Source organism: Lynx rufus, unplaced genomic scaffold, assembly GCF_022079265.1.
Source record: "Lynx rufus isolate CCGP_SWC_20201006 ecotype Redwood Valley unplaced genomic scaffold, mLynRuf1.p SCAF_39, whole genome shotgun sequence".
In the NCBI taxonomy this organism is placed as follows: Eukaryota; Metazoa; Chordata; class Mammalia; order Carnivora; family Felidae; genus Lynx; species Lynx rufus.
In genome coordinates this window covers 531,069-551,300 of record NW_025814855.1, presented here as the reverse complement: position 1 = coordinate 551,300, position 20,232 = coordinate 531,069, and the positions used below count along the sequence as shown (strand labels likewise).

At 51.2% G+C, this 20,232-nt stretch overlaps 1 protein-coding gene across 1 annotated transcript; it reads left to right on the top strand.

The window, feature by feature from the left end:
• Positions 1-210: 210 nt before the first annotated feature.
• ZSCAN1 (zinc finger and SCAN domain containing 1) lies at positions 211-18,861 on the top strand. The gene is made up of 7 exons (XM_047094274.1): positions 211-2,971; positions 9,902-9,981; positions 16,562-16,673; positions 16,873-16,947; positions 17,167-17,822; positions 18,027-18,142; positions 18,639-18,861. The coding sequence occupies exons 1-7, from the start codon at positions 2,602-2,604 to the stop codon at positions 18,859-18,861; spliced, it is 1,632 nt and encodes a 543-aa protein (XP_046950230.1). The 5' UTR covers positions 211-2,601.
• Positions 18,862-20,232: the final 1,371 nt, after the last annotated feature.

Here is a 20,232-nt window from a genome sequence, read left to right as displayed (position 1 = left end):
GGGTCGGGGAAGCCGTCGGGGGGCCCCGAGGTGCCCCGGGATGAGGGAGACGGGCGAGCCTCGCAGGCCACGCGGGGGGCTGAGGTGGAGGGGGCAGGGGGCCGCGGCGCGCCCTTCCGCCCAGCCCTGGCCCCGGTTGGCATCTCCCCTCCCCAGAAGCCGGGGCAGAAAGCCCCTCCACCCTCGTTCGTCCGCTCCGGACCCCCCTCCGCCCAGCCCAAGCCCTCCCTCCCCCCACCAGCCAGCAGCCCCGAACCTGACACAGTGTCAGCAACAGATGTCAGTGCCCACCCCAGGTAAGCCTGGCCTGTCCACGTGGCTTGGAGCCCCACAAGTGACACTCAGAGACCCCCCTCCCCACATCAATCCAGGGTACCCCCAGAGTGGATCTCCAGGACCTCAAAACCCACAGCTCTCCCTACGTAGGCCCCAGAGCCTCCTTGCTACATAGACGTTAAGTCCCCGCCCCATCAGCCTAAGACCCCTACATCTTTCAGGACCCCTCATCAGCCTGGGCTTCCCGTGTGGTCCACACCCCCACATGACAACTGTGGACCCCAGACACGTGCCCATAGGCCTCGGGTGCTTTCAGCTAGGGGCCCCACTTGATCCCCTCTAGATCCTCCATAAACTCAGCTTCTCCCCACGTAGACTTCATCCCAGGACCCCGGAGGGTGCTGAGGGGCTGCAGTTCTCCACCCTGGAATCTGCCCGGGGCGCACTTCCCTGCTCACCGGCGAGAAGGGTAAGGTCTGAGATCCCAGAGCAGAATGGCTGCTTGAACCTTGTGGAGCTGCGAACGGGCCCTTTTACTTTTTAAAAACTACACATAGGAAAGTGTTACTACAGCATAAGAGTGTTTTTGCCTGTGGTCTCAGCAGGGGTGACAGAGCTTGTAAACTCCCAGTCAGGGTGCTGGCGTCAGAAAGCAGGCTTGAAGCTTACTGGCAGGGCACAGCCCTCGTGAGTTGCCCTCCCTGCCCTGGTACACCTCTCCTTTCTTCCTGATTGTAAAACCCACACACGTGCACATGAAAAGTTCTCCAGAGGATCCAGAAGGAAAAAATCACATGGAATGTTCCTCCGCTTTTCACTTGTCATAAGCATTTCCCATGTCATTAAAAATCCTTCCTCAATGGTTTTGTTCTTTCCTCCCCTCCCCCCACATGATCACAATACCATTTGGGGGAGATTCAGAGACTAGGAAGAACACGGAGTATATGGCTGGCCACCCTTGGGCCTCTTTCCCAGTGGCCCTTTTTGGGACCCTCATACATCATTTTGCATCCCACTCTCCCCTGTACCTCATGCCATCTATATGTCATGTCTGTGCTTCCCTTGAGCATGTAATGTTACCATGTATTTTGCAGTCCTAAATTCTTTGCCAGGTGATGGGAGGGCAGTTGATCCTGCCAGGCTTGACTTCTGGGCACTTTTGTTGTGAATCTTGGCGCCTAAATCTTTGTCCCAATTTCAGATAAATTCCACAGCATGCGAACTTCCAGAATCGTCTTGATATACAAGCTGCCACAGTGCTTTCCAGAAAGGTCGTGCCAGCTTTTACTTTCATCATCGGATCAGCACAGAGTACAAGTGTTAAAAAAAAAAAAAAAAGAAAAAAAAAACCTGCTCGTTTTTATTTTTATGACTAACATTTCAGTTATATGTTCACTATAGGAAGCTTGGAAGATGCACAAAATGCTATTTTCTCCCTGCCCTTTCCACTTTCCCTCTGCTTTTAAAGTCTCTATCCCTCCCTTGTCCTCCTTACCACCTCCTCCTTCAGCTCTAACTTGGCCAGAAGTAGACAGCATAGGCAAGTAGAAAAGGCCAGAAAGCTACAGGCAAGGCAGGAGGCCTCTACTGCGCTATTGCATAGCATATCCAGCTGTTTCCATTTAAAGGGGATTTAAACTCCGGTTCCTATTTTAAGTGCTCAGGAGCCCTATGTAGCTGATGCTACCACGTTGGACAGTACAGGTGGAGAGCATTTCTAACCCCATAGGAAGTTCTGCTGGGCAGTGCTGGTACTCCACCAGGGCAGGAATCCTGTTCCCCTAGATGCTCCGTAAACCGTGTATTGAATGACTAAATGAATGAAGGATGGAAATGGACACTAAGCTAAGTAGGGAAATGAGATATGTTCTTGATGAGATAAGGGTTGTGAAGACAGCACAGTGAGCTTGAGGAGACAAGGGTGACATTCTGAACCAGAGCATGGTGACACCCTGGTGTGGTGACAGCTGAGCTGGGATGAGCATCAGAGAGGAGTGTGGGTGGAACAGTAGCTGCAAAGGCCCTGGGGTGACCAGTGTGTTGTCTTCACAATGTAGCCTGTGAGGGCCATGTGTAAGATCAGGTCAGAATGAGATGGGGAGGGCTAAGGTCAATTCCTTGGGAACTGGAGGTCAGGGCAAGGAGGTGGGGAGCCAAGGGGAGTCCTGAGCAAGGTGATGGCTACCATCTGATGTGGCCACTTTGCGCCTGCCCCTCTCTGCAGGCCCTGACTGCTGACCGCATCTGCCTGCCGCCACCTGGGTTTGTCTGGAGCTGCTGGGACTGTCCTGGGATCCAGTTCGCTTGCCCCCTGAGGCCGGAGAGATGCTCCCGCTGGCCAGAGCCCTCGCCTCCCCCAGGAGTCCCCAGACCCCAGCCCTGAGGGAGCAGGACAGGGCCCCTCAGCTGGCCAGCCCTGGGGATACCGAGGCCTGGCGCCTGCGTTTCCGACAGTTCCAGTACCGCGTGGCAGGAGGGCCACACCGCGCGCTGGGCCAGCTCTGGACGCTGTGCCGCCAGTGGCTGCGGCCCGAGGCGCACTCCAAGGAGCAGATGCTGGAGCTGCTGGTGCTGGAGCAGTTCCTGGGTGCGCTGCCCAGCAAGATGAGGACCTGGGTGCAGTCGCAGGGCCCTCGCACCTGCAGGGAGGCCGCTAGCCTGGTGGAGGACCTCACACAGATGTCGCAGCAGGAAGGTGAGGGGACGGGCCTCACCCCTGAGAGCGAGTGGCTGCAGGGGAGGAGCAGGTGCCGGGTTTGGGTTCTGGCCAGTGTCTCTGTGGCCCGGTGCCCAAGGATCGCGCTGCTTTTTCCTTTCGGACTCACAGTGTCGCATCCACCCAGCACTGCTCCCACCCACCCCCCACCCGCTCCTGTCCCGTTCCCCCTCCCGACCAGCAGCGCCCCAGACCATCTGAGCAGAACCCCTGCCTGTACATGTCCTACCCAGTGCACATTGTCGTATCACACACCTGTGTTTTTGATTTTGTTTTTTTTTTACATAAATGTCATTGTGCCGCACACCTCTGTCTGCCTCACTTCTCTCAGTCGGTAATTGAGGATTCCTCCATTTTACCATGTATCCATCTGGCCTGTGGCTTTGCATTTGTCTGCTCTCCGTCAGAAGGACCCCGGGTCCCTCAGCCCACACGAGATGCTGTGGACCACGTGCCTCCCACCTCAGGACCTGTCCAGGGATCCTGGAGGTGGCTCGTCCCTCCCCTGCATCCAGTCCATGGGACACAGACCCATCTCAGAGGTCCACAGGCTGGTTGTGGAGACAGACACCTGGGGCCACGGTTGTCACAGAATGGGCGTTAGAGGGAGCTCAACAGATGGAGGGGACTCCGATAGCTGCAAGGTCCACAGGCGGATCTGATGCTACCTGGGCTCCCCTCTCCCCCACAGGTGCTTTGTCCTCATGCTTTCTTGCCCCTGTGACTCTGTAGAACTCCCAGCCTCCCAGGCCCATGAAATGGGTTCCCTCTTTCCTAGTAATGTCAACAAAAGTGCAGACCCCATCACAACATCTGGAGGAGGTCAACTCAGGGCCTGGCACAGGTGCTGTGATCAGGGTGTCTTCAGGCCCTCGGTTCAGAAAAGCCTCGAAATCTACAGAAAACAGGGGTCTCAGGTCTCCACACTGCCTGCAGGAAGCTGGCTGACGTGCTCGGGAAAGCTGCATGTCCTGTTTTGCAGAGGCAAGAGCCTAGTCCAAGTTAGAAGGCACTGAATGCCATCATGGACTCTTGTTCCTGGGTTCCTGTGGCATCATGAAGACGTGCAAGGCAGATAAAGTGGCCCTTGGAGCTCACTGTTCCAGGGACAAAGAGGCCAAAAAGCTTTTGCATCTGGCCCCTGGTGGACCCACACAGCCTGCCACACTTAGGAGGCCCAGGCTAGCGTTAATACTCTGCTGTTGCCATCTTGAGATTCTGTATCATTTTTCAGCAGGGGGATTGTGTACATGTTTTGCACAAGTTGTGGTCCTGTGGACAGTGAGGTAGTTGGAGCAGCAGGTGGCTGGGCATAAGAAGGCGTTTCTACCTGCTGCGTGAATGCCTGGAAGTCAGGGACATGGGCAGGTGGCATCTGCATGCTGCTGTCTCAAGATTAGGCTTCATTCCTTGGGTGGGGAACCTCCCGGAGGGTAGTGAGTGGGAAGGAACAGGAAGAGATGCACACTGAGGATGAGATGTGCCCAGGGGCTGGCTGGGGCAGGGCTGTGGACAGGGTGCCTAAAGCCCAGATGAAATCCAGTGGGAGCCTGACTCTCTTTCCTGTGAGTGGTCCTCTCCAGTCGCTGTGGCCCAAATGCAGGGTGAAGACAGAGCCAATATTTCCATTCAAAGTTCCTGATGGCTGGTGTCTGGAAAAATATCTGAACAGAACAGGTCTCTTCTCATTTTAGTCCATAGTGTGTCCCTCCCTCTGGCCCAGCCGTGAACCTGGGTACCCAGGAGTGTTGCGCCCACTGCAGCCTGTTTATTGACAGTGATGCTCTCAGGCACAAGAGGGAGAGCACTGGGAGAGAGAGCACACGCCTGGGGCTCTGCTTTTATTGGAGGGAGGCTGTCTAGGGTCTTAGAAATATACTCTTTGTTGGCTAATTTAAAGCAGAAGAGTGGCAATTAGAGTGTGAGAAAGGAGAACTAGGTCACCCAAACTGTCAGTTATCTGGACTACCCAGGGCTTTCCGAAAGAGGGACCTCCATGACTGGGGGCTGCCCAATTCCTTATCTGCTTTTTTGCTGGAAGCTGTGTCATACAGCTGCAAATATGTTTATTCCAGATGGATGTATTTGAAATGGTTGCCTCAGCAATCAAAAGTTTAATGACTCCCCACAACCATCATCCTACCTTCTGTTCACACAGAAGCAGAGGGAGCTGTCAGCTCCTATGCCAACCCTGCAGCAGTTCTGACCCCAGATCCTGTCCTGGCTGGGTGCTCTGATCACCTGCCTCCACGGCCTTCCCTCCCTACGGTCCGCAGCCTTGACCCTCACTGGATCCAGGGGTAGCCAGCTCATCTTCAAGGCCTGGCTCAGACATCCATCCCTCTGAGAGGCTGCCCTGCGAGATGCCACTCATGTTCTTCGGGGTCCTTACCCCTCGGCGATGTTTTTAGGGTTTATCCTTTCCCTGCATGTGTCCTAGTTCTCTGTCCTAGTTTATGTGAGCTTTATGAGAGCAAGAGCTCTGCGTCCACCATCAGGTGGCTCCTGGACAGTGGGCAATACCAGACACCTAGTGGGTGCACAGCCAACCCAGGAGGGGAAAAGGCAGGTGAACAGAAACAGCAGGAAGATCCAAGGATGGGCCTTTGGCAACCACCAGGCACTGTTGGGTATATTGTATGAAGTAAGGGTCCAACTTTATTCTTTTGCACGTGGATTACCAGTAGTCCCAGCACCACTGTTAAAAAGACTCCTTTTCCCCACTGAATGGTCCTGGTACATTTGTGACAAATCAATTGGCCGTAGATTCTTAGTTCTGGACTCTCTTAGTTCTGGACTCTCAATTCCTTTCCATTCTACAAGTCTGTCTTTATGCCAAATTCGTCTTGTAGCAAATTTTGAAAATTGTAGTAAATTTTGAAATCAAGAGGTATGTGTCTTCCAACTTTGTCCTATTTTAGGGCTGTTTTGGCTATTCTGGGTCCCTGGCAATTTTATATAAATTTTAGGACCAGCTTTTTATTTCTGCAAAGAAGGAAAAAAGGCTGTTGGGGTATTTATAGGGATTACATTGGACCTGTAGATCACTAAATAATTTTGCTATCTTAATAATATTAAATTTTCTAATCCATGAATACAGAATGTGTTTAGTAATAATAATAAATAATCATGTTATTTTTCTTTAATTCCTTTCAGCAGTTTTCCGGATTTCAATGTACAAGTCTTGTATCTCCCAGGCTAAATTTATTCCTAAGTATTTTATTCTTTTTGAGTCTATAAGTGGAACTGATTCTTATTATAAATGAAATTTCCTTAGTTTCCTTTTGGGGTTGTTCACTGGTGTTTATAGAAACACACTAATTTTTATGTGTTGATATTGTGTCCTGTAACTTTGCTGAATTCACTAATTAGCTCATGCCATCTGTGAATACAGATAGTTTTTCTTCTTCCTTTCCAATTTATTTTTATTTTTTTTTAAGATTTTATTTTTAAGAAGTCTCTGCATCGAACGCAGGGCTCAAACTCACAACCCCCAGATCAAGAGTCACCCACTCCACCCACTGAGCCAGCCAGGCACCCCTTCCTCTCCAATTTAGATGCCTTTTTTTTTCTTTTTGTTGCCTAATTGCTCTGGCTAGAACTTCCAGTACAATGTTCAATAGAAGTGGTAAAAGCAAACATACTTGCCTCATTCTTGATTGGGGGTAAGCTTTCAGTCCCTCAAAATTATGATGCTGTATCATGAAAGGGTGCTGGCTTACATCAAATGCTTTCTCCTCGTCAATTGAGATGATCATGTGATCTATTAATATGGTGCAGTACGAAGCTTGATTTTGATATGTGGAACCACATGAGAGTTTGATTATAGCATGTCTCAGTGTGGGTCTCTTTGAGTTCATCCTACTGGAGTTTGTTCAGCTTCTTGAATGTGTAGATTCATGTATTGTATCTATTTTAGGAAGTTTCCAGCCATTATTTTAAAAAATATTTTCACTCTCTTTTGATCTTCTCCTCCTGGGATTCCCACTATATGGCTGTTGGTATGTTTTATGGTGTTCCCACAAGTCCCTTAGGCCCTGTTCATTTTTCTTCTCCTCAGACTGTACAATTTTAATTGACCTATCTTCAAGTTTACTGATCCTTTTCTCTGCCAGCTTAAATCTGCTGTTGAACCTCTCTAGCAAATTTTTCATTTTAGTTCTTATACTCTGCTCCAGAATTTCTATTTGGTTCCTTTTTATAGTTTCTCCTTATTGATATCCTTTATTTGTTGAGAACACAATTCCCCTGATTTTTGATAGCTCTTTGTTTATGTATTCCTTTAGCTCTTTGAAGGTATTTAAGACAGTTGATTTCAAATCTTTGTCTAGTTAAGTCCAATGACTGGGCTTCCTCGAGGATAGTTTCCATTAGTTTCTTTTATTCTTGTGAATGAGATATACTTTCTTGGTTCTTTGTATGCTTCTTAATTTGTTGTTGGAAACTGGGCATTTTTAGTATTTGATAATATAATGTGGTAACTCTGGATATCAGATTCTCTTCCCTCTCCAGGGCCTGTTTATGCTTACTGTGGATTTAATTGTTTATTTTGATAACTTCTTTAAACTATTTTTGAACTATTTTTGTAAAAACTACATTCTTTGTTGTGTGTGCTCACTAAAGTTTCTGTTTCACGAATTTAGTGGTTAGCTAGTGATGTGACAGAGATTTCCTTAAATGCCTGGAGCCAACAAAACAAAACTCTCCTGGTTTTTGTTGGTTGGCTCTGAGTTGAGGTCCTCCTTCAATGCTTAGCCACTCCATTTACAACTATCTTTAAGTCTTCACTTCCCAGTTAATGGGGCCTAAAGATCAACCAGAGATGAAAGCTTGGGATCTTCTCATGTTTCCTACCATGTGTTTAGCCCTGAGCATATGCATGGCCTGCTAGACTCTCTAGTAAAGTCCTTATTCCTACATGTACTTCTTTCTCCAGACTCTTCTTTCCTAGGCTTTTTGGTCTCACTGCTGCTTGCTCCACTTATCCCTTGTTTCAGGTGACTAGTATGTCAGGTTGTGACTAGTATGTGCCTTTAAATGCTTTTGGCAAATGCTGTTCAGGAGGCCACTCCAGTCCTGAGGGTTCTGAGAGGGCATAAGGAAGGCAACCTCCTGAACCAATCCTTCAGAGAGTCACCAGACAGGTCAAAACACACAAATGCAATTCTTTGGGAACAAGATATGTCCTGCCCCCTGTGGCTTCAGCAAGCCACACCAATAATATGGATTGCCATCCCCACAGCCCCTTTTAGCTGGGGTTGGTAGGCAGGTAAGTAAAAATGCCACAAAACCTTCTAGTTGAAATTCAATAGCTTCTTTCTTCATTAAGCATTCCCTCATCCTTGTAAGTTTTTTTTTTTTAAATCAAATTCAAGTTCCCAAAAAGTTAAGTCTGGAAGTTTTTGCCAGCTTAATTGTTGCTTAATCGTGGATGCTTAATTGTGGAGGGATTGACTTTGGGAGCTCCCTACTCTGCCGTTTTTTGGTAATGTTACCTTCCTGTTTGCTTTTTAAAAATAATAATGTTATTGAAGCATAATTTCCATACCATATAATTCACCCACTTAAAAATACACAATTCAGTGATTTTTCATATGTTCACAGAGTTGTGCAACCATTACCACCATCTAATTCCAAAACATTTTACTCCCTCCAAAAGTAAACCTCAGACCATTAGCAGTCACTCCCTATTCTCTTCTCCCCCCTAATCTAATCTACTTTTTGTCTTTATGGATTTGTCTGTTCTGTACATTTCATATAAATGAAATCACACAATATGTGGCCTTTTGTGTCTGGCTTCTTTCACTTAGCATAAGGTTTTCAAGATTCATCCGTGTTGTAAAATGTATCAGTACTTCTTTTTTTTTTTTTTTTTAATGGCTGAATAATACCCCATTGTATGGATATACCACAGTTTGTTTCTCCATTTATCAGCTGATGGACATTTGGGTTGTTTCCACTTTGGGGCTATGATGAACAAGCCTGCTATGAGCATTCACATACAGATACTTGTGTGGACATATTTTCATCTCCCTTGGGAACACACCTAAGGAGGAGAAGTGCTAGGTCCTATGGTAACTCTATGTATAACTTTTTGAGGAACTGCCAAATTGCTTTCCAAAACTACAGTTTGCTTTTTATATGACACATTTTGAGCCTATAAAACTATGGAAAGTATTATAATGAACACCTGTGTAACTGCCATGAAGCCATCTCAGAGCCTAACCTCCTGAAAGGCAGCTTGATTTGAAGAAATGACACACTGTGGAGTTCACTGTCCCCTCACACTCCTCTCAACCCTACTCTCCCTGTTGTTCCAGAGGCAAAGCCTTGAATCTCTCATTGCATGTGCATGTTTGTACTTTTTCCTCTTATTTTGTATCCATAACAGCGTATGGCTCTGTTTCCCAAGTCCTAAACCTTCTATAAATGGTGTACCTTCTGTTAACTGTTATTCTGCCCTGGCTTTTGTCCCTCTACAATGTGTTTTGTGGTAGATCCAAGGGGGCTCTGCTTCAACCGTCTTTGCTACCTGACCACATTCCACCTCATAAAGACTTCTGTCCAGGCTTTTCATGTTAGTGCTACAGGATATGTCCTCTTCATGGGCCTCTCAGGAGCACACATGGGCATGGAGTGTTGGGTGAGAAGACCTGTCCTCGGCTGCCTCTGGGATCACCATGGGATGCCTGGCAGCCGTGGAAAGGTCTGGAGCAGGGGGTGGGGTGGGGCTGCATTTAGAAGCTTGTTGGAAGGATGGAGGCAGTGACACACTATTGCTCTTACCTTGGCCTCACTGGGGGTCTTCAGAGATGTTCCTGGGATGTGTTGCCCTCCTGGTGCAGGAAACCTGGGGGATTTGGGGGCTCTGGGCCCACAAGCCTCTCACCATCCCTTTCTCCCACCCAGTTCTGGTATCTCTCACCGACCACCAGGACGGGAGCATCAGCGAGGAGGAAGACGGGAAGAACCAGAAAGACCCATGCCAGGTGAGCCCAGGGCCCCTGGCTCCATGCTCCTACATTCCCAGGGCACCACGGGCATCAGTGCTGTGACAGGCTCAAGGACATCCCACCCAAGCTCTGTGCAAGGCTGTCCCCAACACTCCCAAGAAGCCTGAACTCCACACCTCTAAGTGGTCCCACAAATCCCAAAACCTGCTGGGGCTCAATGCCGGGCCAAATACAGTAAAATAGGGCTGTGCTTTGCTGCAGACATCACAGACACCATCTTCATCCCCCTCCACTTGGGCCCTCATCCAGTCCTTTCGCAGACACGAGCCAGATGCTGTAGCCCACGACTACATGCTGGGCGGTCGAAAGATTTCTGGCGCTACCACTCCCAAGTGCCGGCACATAGGTGCCTGGGGGCCCTGGCCTGGGTCCCATCTGTGTTACTCTCTGTAGTAGTCTTATACCAGAAAGCCCTGTGGATTCTTGGAGGAGCCGGGAAAGACTCTGAGAGGGTGTCCCTCGCAGCAAGATCTGTTCCTGCAAAGGCCCCAAGTGAGAGGGGACCTGGGATCAAGTGTGTGTCAGGGACCCAGGGAGACTTGGTGTGGCTGGCACTCACCGAGTGATGGGGACAGGCCTCCAGCAGGGACCGGAGTGATTAAAACCGGGTGGGGGGGGCATGGGGGAGCAGGGAAGGCCATGTAGATTTGTTAACAGGTAAATCACAAAAGAAACAAAAGCCAAACCACATTTCCTTCCCCCGGCACCAGATTCACAGCACCTTGCTCTCACCTCCTGTCACCTCTGTGACCTCACCCTTTCCGAGACCACAGGCCCCTCTGTCTCTCACTAATCTGCCCCTCTCTGAAATGTTAACCCTCCGTGCGAAACCCCTGTCAGGATCTTCATCCCCTGCAGGTGGCTGTCAGCCTGGGTGTCCATGAGGCATCCTGCCTTTCATACAGGGTCGTGTGGCCCCCCCTCATTCATGATCCATACCGCCATCTTCCCCTCCCAAGCCCCTCTACACCATTCACAAGCAACCTGGAAGCATCTTTGGCTTCCTTGTGTTTTCTATGTCCGTGCTCAGAGAGAAAAAGGACAGGAGTCATGTGCTTACCTTTTAAAAATGGGAATATCACAATGAGCACATTTGGAAGATGGAAGATCACTAGCCGTCAGGGAAATGCAAATTAAAACCACGGTGAGACATCATTACACACCTGCTGGAATGGTTAAAAGTAGAAAGAGGGACAGCACCCAGTGCTGGCAAGGATGTGGAAAAACTGGAACTGTTTCATTGCTGGTAGGAATGGAAAATGGAAAAATGGTTTGATTGTTTCTTATAAAGTTAAGTATATACATGACATATGACCCAGCAATCCCCCTCCTGGGACTGGGTGTTTACCCAAATGAAACAAAAACTCATGTTCCTACAAAAACCTGTACACAAATATTCATAGCATTTGTTTGTAATAGCCCCAAACTGGAAACAACCTACATGTCCCTGTGATTGGATAAACACTCACTTATCCTGCACACCATGGAATACTACTCAGCAACATAATGGAAGAAACTCTTGATTCACACACAACTTGGATGGATCTGAAGGCCACTATGCTATCAAAACAGTTCATCTCAATAGGTACATACTATGAAATCCCATTTATATGACAATCTTGAAAAGACAAAATGATAGCCACAGAGAACAGATCAGTGGACACCAGGCAGGAGTTCTGGGTTGATGAAACGTGTGACTATATGGGGGCAGCACGAGGGAGTTTTCCCCAGGTGGTGGGACCATTCTGGTCCTGACTGTGGTAGTAGTTTCATGAATCTATATATGTGTTAAAATTCGCACCTGCATATGAACATGTGTGCATACACACGCATACATACATACACGCACACACACACACACACACACACATACACACAACAATTTTATACAATTAAGTAAAATTAAGATAAGTTAAATGAAAGAACCGTTAAAAATGAGAATATTTCCCATCAAGCCAAAGTCCAGTCCCTTGTGTATCCCCAGAGACCACCCCACTCATGCTACTGGGGTCTAACATCATTTTGAGGTTTGATTTGCATGGCTGGTTTTTTGAAGGACCCACCAGTCTGTATTTTGTTTCTTCTCTGGCCACTATGTTCTTCTGCCTGGAGACCGTTTTCATTCTTTAGTTAATTAACAACAACAAAAGAAAGACATCTAAACGAAAACATGAGACAAAAGATGAATAATCCACCCACCCTCAGCAGAAGAGCCCATCCCACCAAAGAAACATGTGTACCTTTGTAGACATCACTGGCAGATCATCCCCGCCCTTGAACTCACCTGTGTGAGTTTCTATCTCTGACCTGCTATGGCTGAGGGGGAAAAAAGAGTTATTAGTTGTCTTGTTTTAGGCTTGCAGGAGGAAATATCTTTTTTGTTTATTTCTTTCTTTATTTGAGAGGGGAGAGGAGAGACTGAGAGAAAGGGAGAGAGTAAATCCCAAGCAGGCTCCATGCTCAGCACGTGGAGCCCTACTTAGGGCTCAATCTCACGACCAGGAGATCACGACCTGAGCCGAAACCAAGAGTCAGACACTTAACCGACTGAGCCACCCAGGCACCCTAGAAATATATTTTCAAGTATCTTTTTGTAAAACTTTTTATCGTGGAAAACTTCAAACACACACCGTGTGGCAGGATGAATAATGACTCCACCAACCCCCTTGGCCCCACCAAATGTCCATGTCCTCATCCTTGGGACCTGGGAATGTTACCATAGGTGGCAAAAGGGACTTTGCAGGTGATTAAGTATGGAATGTGAGCAGAGGAGATTATCCTGGACTATCTGAGTGGATTCTAAATGTAATCACAAGTGTACTTAAAAGAGGGAGGCAGAAGGAGGTTTAACAACAGGAGACAGAGCAGTGGCCTGTGCACAGAGGTAGTGAAAATGGAGGAACGGCCATAAAACAAAGAATGTGGATGTGTCTAGAAGCTGAGAAAAGTCCAGGGAACAGACCGTCCCTAGAGAGCCTTCAGAAGGAATGAGCCTTGGCCAACTCTAACTTTAGCCCAGAGAAACTGATTTCTGGCCTCCAGAGCTGTGAGAGAAATCTGTGTTGTTTTCAGCCGCTAAGTTTGTCATGATTTGTTACAGCAGCCATAGGAAATCAATACACACTGCATACACCAAAGTAGAGAGGACAATGAACCCAGGGTTGCGTTAGGAATTTCGTGGGTCCTAAGAATTTTTGCCCCATAAAAATCATATCAAAGTTATATTCATGAGCTTCCACAAAATAGTAAAAGTTATATTTTTATGACCATTTGGTATAAAGATGAATATATTCCAGGCTGGAATAGTTGCTATGTTCATTTTGTGTATGTGTCAGCTTTTAAAAGAAATTAAAACATTATCATGAGAAACCCCTTTCTCCAAAAAGTTTCATGGGCTCTGGGCATTATATTTCTGGCACATGATGGATAAGTCAGCCCCAGATGGGCCACAAGTGCCTGACACATAGCCAGATGTGTTGATGGAAATCCCTTTTCTATCCTGAATTCTCCCCTTGGAAATCACACACATGCTCACACCCCATCTCCATGCACTACAATTAGGGTCTGGGCTTCAAGGACTTTTTTTTTTCCCCCAACTGTATCTATAACATCTTTTTCTTTTTAATTTTTAATTGATATAACTGATGTGTAACATCAATTAATATGTATCAGGTGTACAACATAATGATTCAATATATGTATATATTGCAAAATGATCAACTACAATAAGTCCAGTTAACATCCATCACCACACAGTTACCATTTTTTTTCTTGTGATGAGGACTTTTAAGATTTACTCTTAGCAACTTTTAAATCTACAATATATTATCAACTATAATCTCCAATCCGTATGTTACAGCCCCAGGAATTACCTTTTTTATAACTGGAAGTTTGTACCTTTTGACCCCTTCATCTATTTTGTCCCACCCCCACCCCTGGCAAGTCTTTTTTAGACATAAACCCAGCTCTGCTTCCTCAACTAACGCCATTAATAATAATCCGTCAACAGCAGTAAATAGCTGGTTGGCATTCACGTATCCCATTGTTCTTATTTTCTTTTTCTTGGCTGGTTAGATGACAGATGTGGGCCCTCACATCTCACTCATTGCCCAACACCGTCCCTGAAATGACCAGACCCCAGGGCCAACAGGACTTTGGGGACATTTTTGTGTTTGGAGATATAGAGAAGGCCCAGAAATATCCCGTTTTTTGTGCCTGGCCCAGGTCTGTATATCTGCAGACATCTCTGCATTGCAACCTAAGCTTCCAAGCCAGGCGGACTAATATGCCCTAGCACGCCCCCACCAGCGTGCGCGCGCACACACGCATCCTGGGCTTTCTCTCTTACTTAACCCCTCCACCATCCATGGTCATGGCCTTTGCCACTGAGGAGGCAGGACTGGCAGCAGCTGAAGGTCTCAGGTGGTTGGGGTACCAGGAAGAAGAGGGAGAGGAATTCCTGCCTACTCCCTTGCAGATGGCAGCCTCTCTGGTGACTGTTATAGAATTCAATAAATGTTGTTTTATAATCAAAACTAGTATTTAGCAAGAGACAGAAAATCAATAATTCAGCCAAACACATTATCCATATATTCTCAGCCTGAAAGTGAAGAATCTTATACCTTAATTCCCTCCCACTGCACCCTGTCCTCAGCTCCCTCCCTCCGTGAGTCTCCAGCACCTATCAGTCCCGTCTGGGCCTCTGGGAAGCCTTAGAACCCTGCACCTGCACTCCAGCACCCTGGGAGGGTAGGTTGAGAGAAGCAGAAAGCAGAGACCAACCAAAGACAGGCCTTTCCAACATGGGCTTGACCTCCTGCCTGCTTCTCACTTCTTGTTGGTCCCAATGCACTTTCTCGAATATTGTTCATTTGTATTGAGGGATATCACTGTGCTCTTTCTCTAGCCACAAAGCCTGAATGACCCAGCCACTACAGTGGAAGTTTGCGAAGCCCTTGCCAGGTGCCTAGCTCTGAGCAAGTCGCGCAGATATCCCCTTTGAGACCCAGAGAGGAAAAGCTCCCAGGGCCATACAGCAAGTGGAGCCAGAGCCTGGATGAAAGTTTCAGATTCTCACTATTCAGTGGCAAGCACTGATATCACTTTGTGTGGGATCTGTGTACCCATTGGCGGGATGGGTGACAGGAGTGCTTTGGTGACAGATGAGACCTAGAGCCCCACTGCTGCTCACCACCCTCGGGGGGGGGGGTGCGCTTGTTCTCAGGGACAGTGCAGCTGTGAGGAACAGTTCAGAACCCCATAAGTGATATTGACCTGACTCCATACATAGGACTCTTCTTAATGCCACCTTGTTGCCATGAAATTGTCAATGGTTTTCAAGTGAGGGTGTATTAGTTAGGGTTTTCCACAGAAACAAATCCAGAAGGATTTATATAGACATACAGAAAGATCTACTGTTGTTTCTTGGCCTTTTGGCGAAGATCAAGTGCAGAGAGATTTACTATAAGGAACCGGCTCACACGATTATGAAGGCCAAGAAGTCCCTGATCTTCTGGTGGGGATTCCATCTCAAGTCCAAAGGTCTGAGGACCAGAGGAGTCCCAGTCTGAGTCCAAAGGCCAATAATCAAGGTGGGGTCCAATATCTGAGGGCAGAAGGTGGCTGTCCCAGCTCAAGCAGAGAGCATAAAGGCACCCTTCTGCCTTCATGTTCAACTTGGGCCCTCAAAGGATTGGGTGATGTTCACCCACATTGGTGAGGATGACCTTTACTCAGACTACTAGTATAAATGCTGGTCTTCCCTGGAGACATCCCCACAGATACCAGGAATGATGTTTTACCAGCGATCAGGTCATCCCTTAGCCTAGTCACATTGACACAGAACTGGACACATAGAACACATCACAAAGGAGCCTTGTATTTCCATTTTGCAAGGGGGGGGGGGTGTCTCAAATTATGTCCTAGTAACAGCCCTCTGGGAATGTGCATTTGGGATGTTAAAATTAAATAAAAAAGGAAACAAGATCTGAACATTCCCTGAGCAGACAAAGCCACTTAAAGCCACAGTAAGTGAAACTTAATTTAGTGTGTTCTGCAAAACAAGTGAATTATAATCTGGGCCACCTTGTGCAAATGCCTCTGGCGGTTATTAAAGAAACTTAGGTCATTTTCCTAAACGCAGTGTAAGAATAATCACTTTGAGTCAACCTCCGCCACTGGAAAACCCCAGTATTACCTATTACAAAGGTAATAACTGTCACCAAAAAAGTTAAAATGCCTTCCTCACTTTCACTGTATAAGCCTCCAAACTTCCTATCAATCTTGGATTTGAAAGCTCTCAGTTCACAGACTATTCCTATATGTACAATAAACTGTTACTAACTACTATTTATTGGTTTGGTGGCTTTTTTTTTTTTTGGCACCTTTTTTGGGGGGAGGCAGTGGCTTTAGTTTCGCTATTCCTGGATTTTTGAAAGGAGGCAATGGTGTCTGTCCCTCTGCTGTGGTGGCACTGGGTGGATGGCTCTCTGGTGGCTGCTCCAAGCTGTGGGTGGCATGGGGCAGTTGCTGAATGGGACTGTGTTTGCCATTCCAGGCATCGGAGCTGGGGCTCCCCCAGGAGGGCGAGTGGCTGCAGCCTGCCCAGCCCCAGCGGAGTCCCCACACCAGGGCGGGGGCCGAGGCATCCTGCACCCTGGGCTCACTCGGTGAGTGTTTGGGTCCTACAGCAATCCTGAGGACTGGGGCCTGGCAAGGGTTAGACTTTGCTGATGGCAGTGTTGGGGGTGGGGGGGAGCTTTGGTGATTAACTCTATACCTCCTCCAGATTGTGCACACCAACAGTGGGGACTGATATTGGCACCCGCTGCCCCAACAGCTACTCAAACGTTTCCACCCCTTGACCAGGGCTTCAGCCTCCCAGCATGAAGGCAGACAGACTGAGGATGCTGCAGCATGGGGTCCCTTCAGCAGCCTGCCCAGGTGAGGACAAGGGGGCCCCGGGGCTGTGGGATCTGCCCCCAACCCCACGTGCCCCTTTATCTTAAGAGAGGGAAAGATGGAGAACAAGAAGGCTCTACCGAGTACCAGCAGCTGGCTGCCTGCCCTTCTCTGCAGCCCTTGGGGGGCAGGGGCGGGGAGGCAGTGTGGCCTCCAGCCTCTGTCCCTTCACTAACAACCCTTTTCCCTTACCCTCCCCAGGCCTGGGCTGCTTGCCTGTGAAGCCTAGTGTCTGGGATGAGCCTCCCTGTGGGCAGGTCCGGGACAGAGCCCTCGAAAACAGGCACTGTCTCCCCAGGCTGGCCCAGGACACTCCCCAGGCCGAAGGGAGTGCCTGGCAGGCAGGGGCTGCCCCCAGGGACACTGTGCTTCAGGGCACTGCGGGCCAAGGGCCTGCTCCAGAGAAGCCCCTGCACCCGCGCCCTCAGCCCAGCCTGGTTGCAGACCTCACCCTCCCAAGTGCTCAGAGCAGTAGTCCCCAAAAGGGACTTGGGGACCGTGATGCCAGCAGCACCCACCTGCCCTTACTCAAGGACACCAAAGCCTCCCCCGAAGAGTCAGGGCGACCGGCTGTTGCCCCCTCCTCCGGGAGCTCAGCGGCGCCGCCAGTCCCCCCAGGGACGCGGCCCTTCGCGTGCGCCGAATGCGGGGAGGTCTTCACCTGGGTCACCCACTTCATGGAGCACCAAAAGCGCCACCTGGAAGAGGGGCCCTTCTCGTGTCCCGAGTGCGGCAAAACCTTCCTGCACGCCTCTGTCCTGGGGGAGCATCGGAAGATCCACCTGCTGGAGCCGCTGCCCAAGAGGCCCCGCCGGAGCGGGGGCGAGGAGCCAGGAGAGGCCGACCCCCAGGAAGCGGCAGGGCAGGCCCAGGACTCGGATGGAGGCCGGCGCGGTGAGCCCTCCGGCCGCGGGGAGCCCTCGGGTCTCGGGGAGCCCTCCGGCCGCGGGGAGCCCTCCGGTCTCGAGGAGCCCTCCGGTCTCGGGGAGCCCTCCGCCCGCGGGGAGCCTTCCGGCCGCCGGGAGCCTTCGGGCCGCCGCGAGACCTCAGGCCGCCGCGAGCCCTCGGGCCGCCGCGAGCCCTCCGGTCGCGAGCGGCCCTTCGAGTGCGGCGTCTGCGGGAAGGCCTTCCCCTGGATGGTCCACCTCCTCGACCACCAGAAGCTGCACGCCACGCAGTGAGCGGACGTGCGTCCCGGGTGACAGCGACCCCCCGGCGGGCTCGTCCCGCGGGGCGACCCGGGACCCACCGCGTCCCCCCCCTCCCCGGTGACAGCGACCCTCGGTGGGCTCATCCTGCGGGGCGACCCGGGACCCGCTTCCCTGCCGCCGTGTCCCCCGGATGACAGCGACCCTCGCGGACTCGTCCTGCGGGGCGACCCGGGACCCGCCGCGTCTCTGGGTGTCGCCGCGCCTGCCTCTTACCCCGAGTGACAGCGACCTTCGGCGGACTCGTCCTGCGGGGCGACCCGGGAGCCGCCGCCCCGTTCTCCAGGTAACAGCGACCTTCGGCGGACACATACTGCGGGGCGACCCCAGAACCGGGCGCGCCTGCCGCTTACCCCGAGTGACAGCAATCACCGAAGGGCTAGCCCTGCGGAGCGACCCGGGACCCGCCACCCCCGCCGCCGCGTTCCCCGGGTGACAGCGACCCCTGGCGGACTCGTCCTGCAGGCGACTCGGGACACGCCACGTCTCTGGGTGTCGCCGCGCCTGCCGCTTACCCCGAGTGACAGCGACCCACGAAGGGCTCGTCCTGCGGGGCGACCCGGAACCTACCGCGTCTCCCGGCTGTCGCCGCGCCTGCCGCTTACCCCGGGTGACAACGAACCTCTGCGAACTCGTCCAGCGGAGTGACCTGGGACCCGCCATCCCCGCCGCCGCGTCCCCCGGGTGACAGCGACCCCTGGCGGACTCGTCCTGCAGGCAACCCAGGAACCACCGCGTGTCTGGGTGTCGCCGCGCCTGCCCCGTTCCCCGGGTGACAGCGACCCCGGGTGTTCGTCCTGCGGGGTGACCTGGGACCCACCGCGTCTCCCGGGTGTCGCCGCGCCTACCGCTTACCCCGGGTGACAGCGACCCTCTGCGAACTCGTCCAGCGGAGGGACCTGGGACCCGCCATCCCCGCCGCCGCGTCCCCCGGGTGACAGCGACCCCTGGCGGACGCGTCCAGCAGGCAACCCAGGACCCGCCGCGTCTCTGGGTGTCGCCGCGCCTGCCCCGTTCCCCAGGTGACAGTGGCCCCCGGGTGTTCGTCCTGCGGGACGACCCGGGACCCACCGCACCCCCCGGGCGTCCCCGCACCTGCCGCTTAACCCGAGTGACAGCGACCCACGAAGGGCTCGTCCTGTGGGGCGACCCGCGACCCACCGCGTCTCCCAGGTGTCGCCGCGCCTGCCGCTTACCCCGGGTGACAACGACCCTCTGCGAACTAGTCCAGCGGAGCGACCCAGGACCTGCCACCCCCGCCGCCGCATCCCTCGGGTAACAGCGACCTCCGGTGGACTCGTCCTACAGGTCACCCGGGACCCGCCGCGTCTCTGGGTGTTGCCGCGCCTGCCGCTTACCCCAGGTGACAGTGACGCCCCCCCGGGGGGCTCGTCCTGTGGGACGACAGGACACCCACCTTATCTACCGGGTGTCGCCGCGCCTACCGCTTACCTAACCGAATGACAGCGACCACCGAAGGGCTCGTCTAGCTGAACAACCTGGGACCAGCCACCCTCGCCACCGCGTTCCCCGGGCGACAGCGACCCCTGGCGGACTCATCCTGCAGGCGACCCGGGACCCGCCGCTTGTCTGGGTGTCGCCACGCCTGCCGCGTTCCTTGGGCGACAGCGACCCCCAGCGCCGCGCTCAGCTGGGCAGTCCGCCGTCTGTGTTCCGCAGGCGACAGAAGAGGAGCTTCGCCAGCGCCAGTTCCAGGAGCTTTTCCGGGGGGCGCCCTTCACCTGCCGGCCCTCCTGCACTCCCGGGAAGGCCACCTCCTGCCCTCACAGACCCTGGGAGCCTGGCACAAACGCAGGGCTCTTCTATGTGGTCTTTCCCTTTCTTCTTCTTCTTCTTCTTCTTCTTCTTCTTCTTCTTTGTCCCAGCCCACCTTTTCCTTTTTCACTTTTTTTATGATAAAGTACACACAACTTAAAACGTGCCATTTTAACTACTCATAATGCACAATTCGATGGCATTAAGTACATGCATAGGGTCGTGCAACCCATGTATTCTGGTACATTTTCATCACTCCCAAAATGGGTTCCCCGTACCCACT

Excerpts from the sequence above, each read along its gene's own strand:
- ZSCAN1 (XM_047094274.1), top strand. The coding sequence starts at position 2,602 with ATGCTCCCGCTGGCCAGAGCCCTCGCCTCCCCCAGGAGTCCCCAGACC. Across the intron at positions 16,948-17,166 it reads CCCTTCAGCAGCCTGCCCAG|GCCTGGGCTGCTTGCCTGTG; the intron begins GTGAGGACAAGG and ends TACCCTCCCCAG. Across the intron at positions 18,143-18,638 it reads CAGAAGCTGCACGCCACGCA|GCGACTCGGGACACGCCACG; the intron begins GTGAGCGGACGT and ends CTCGTCCTGCAG.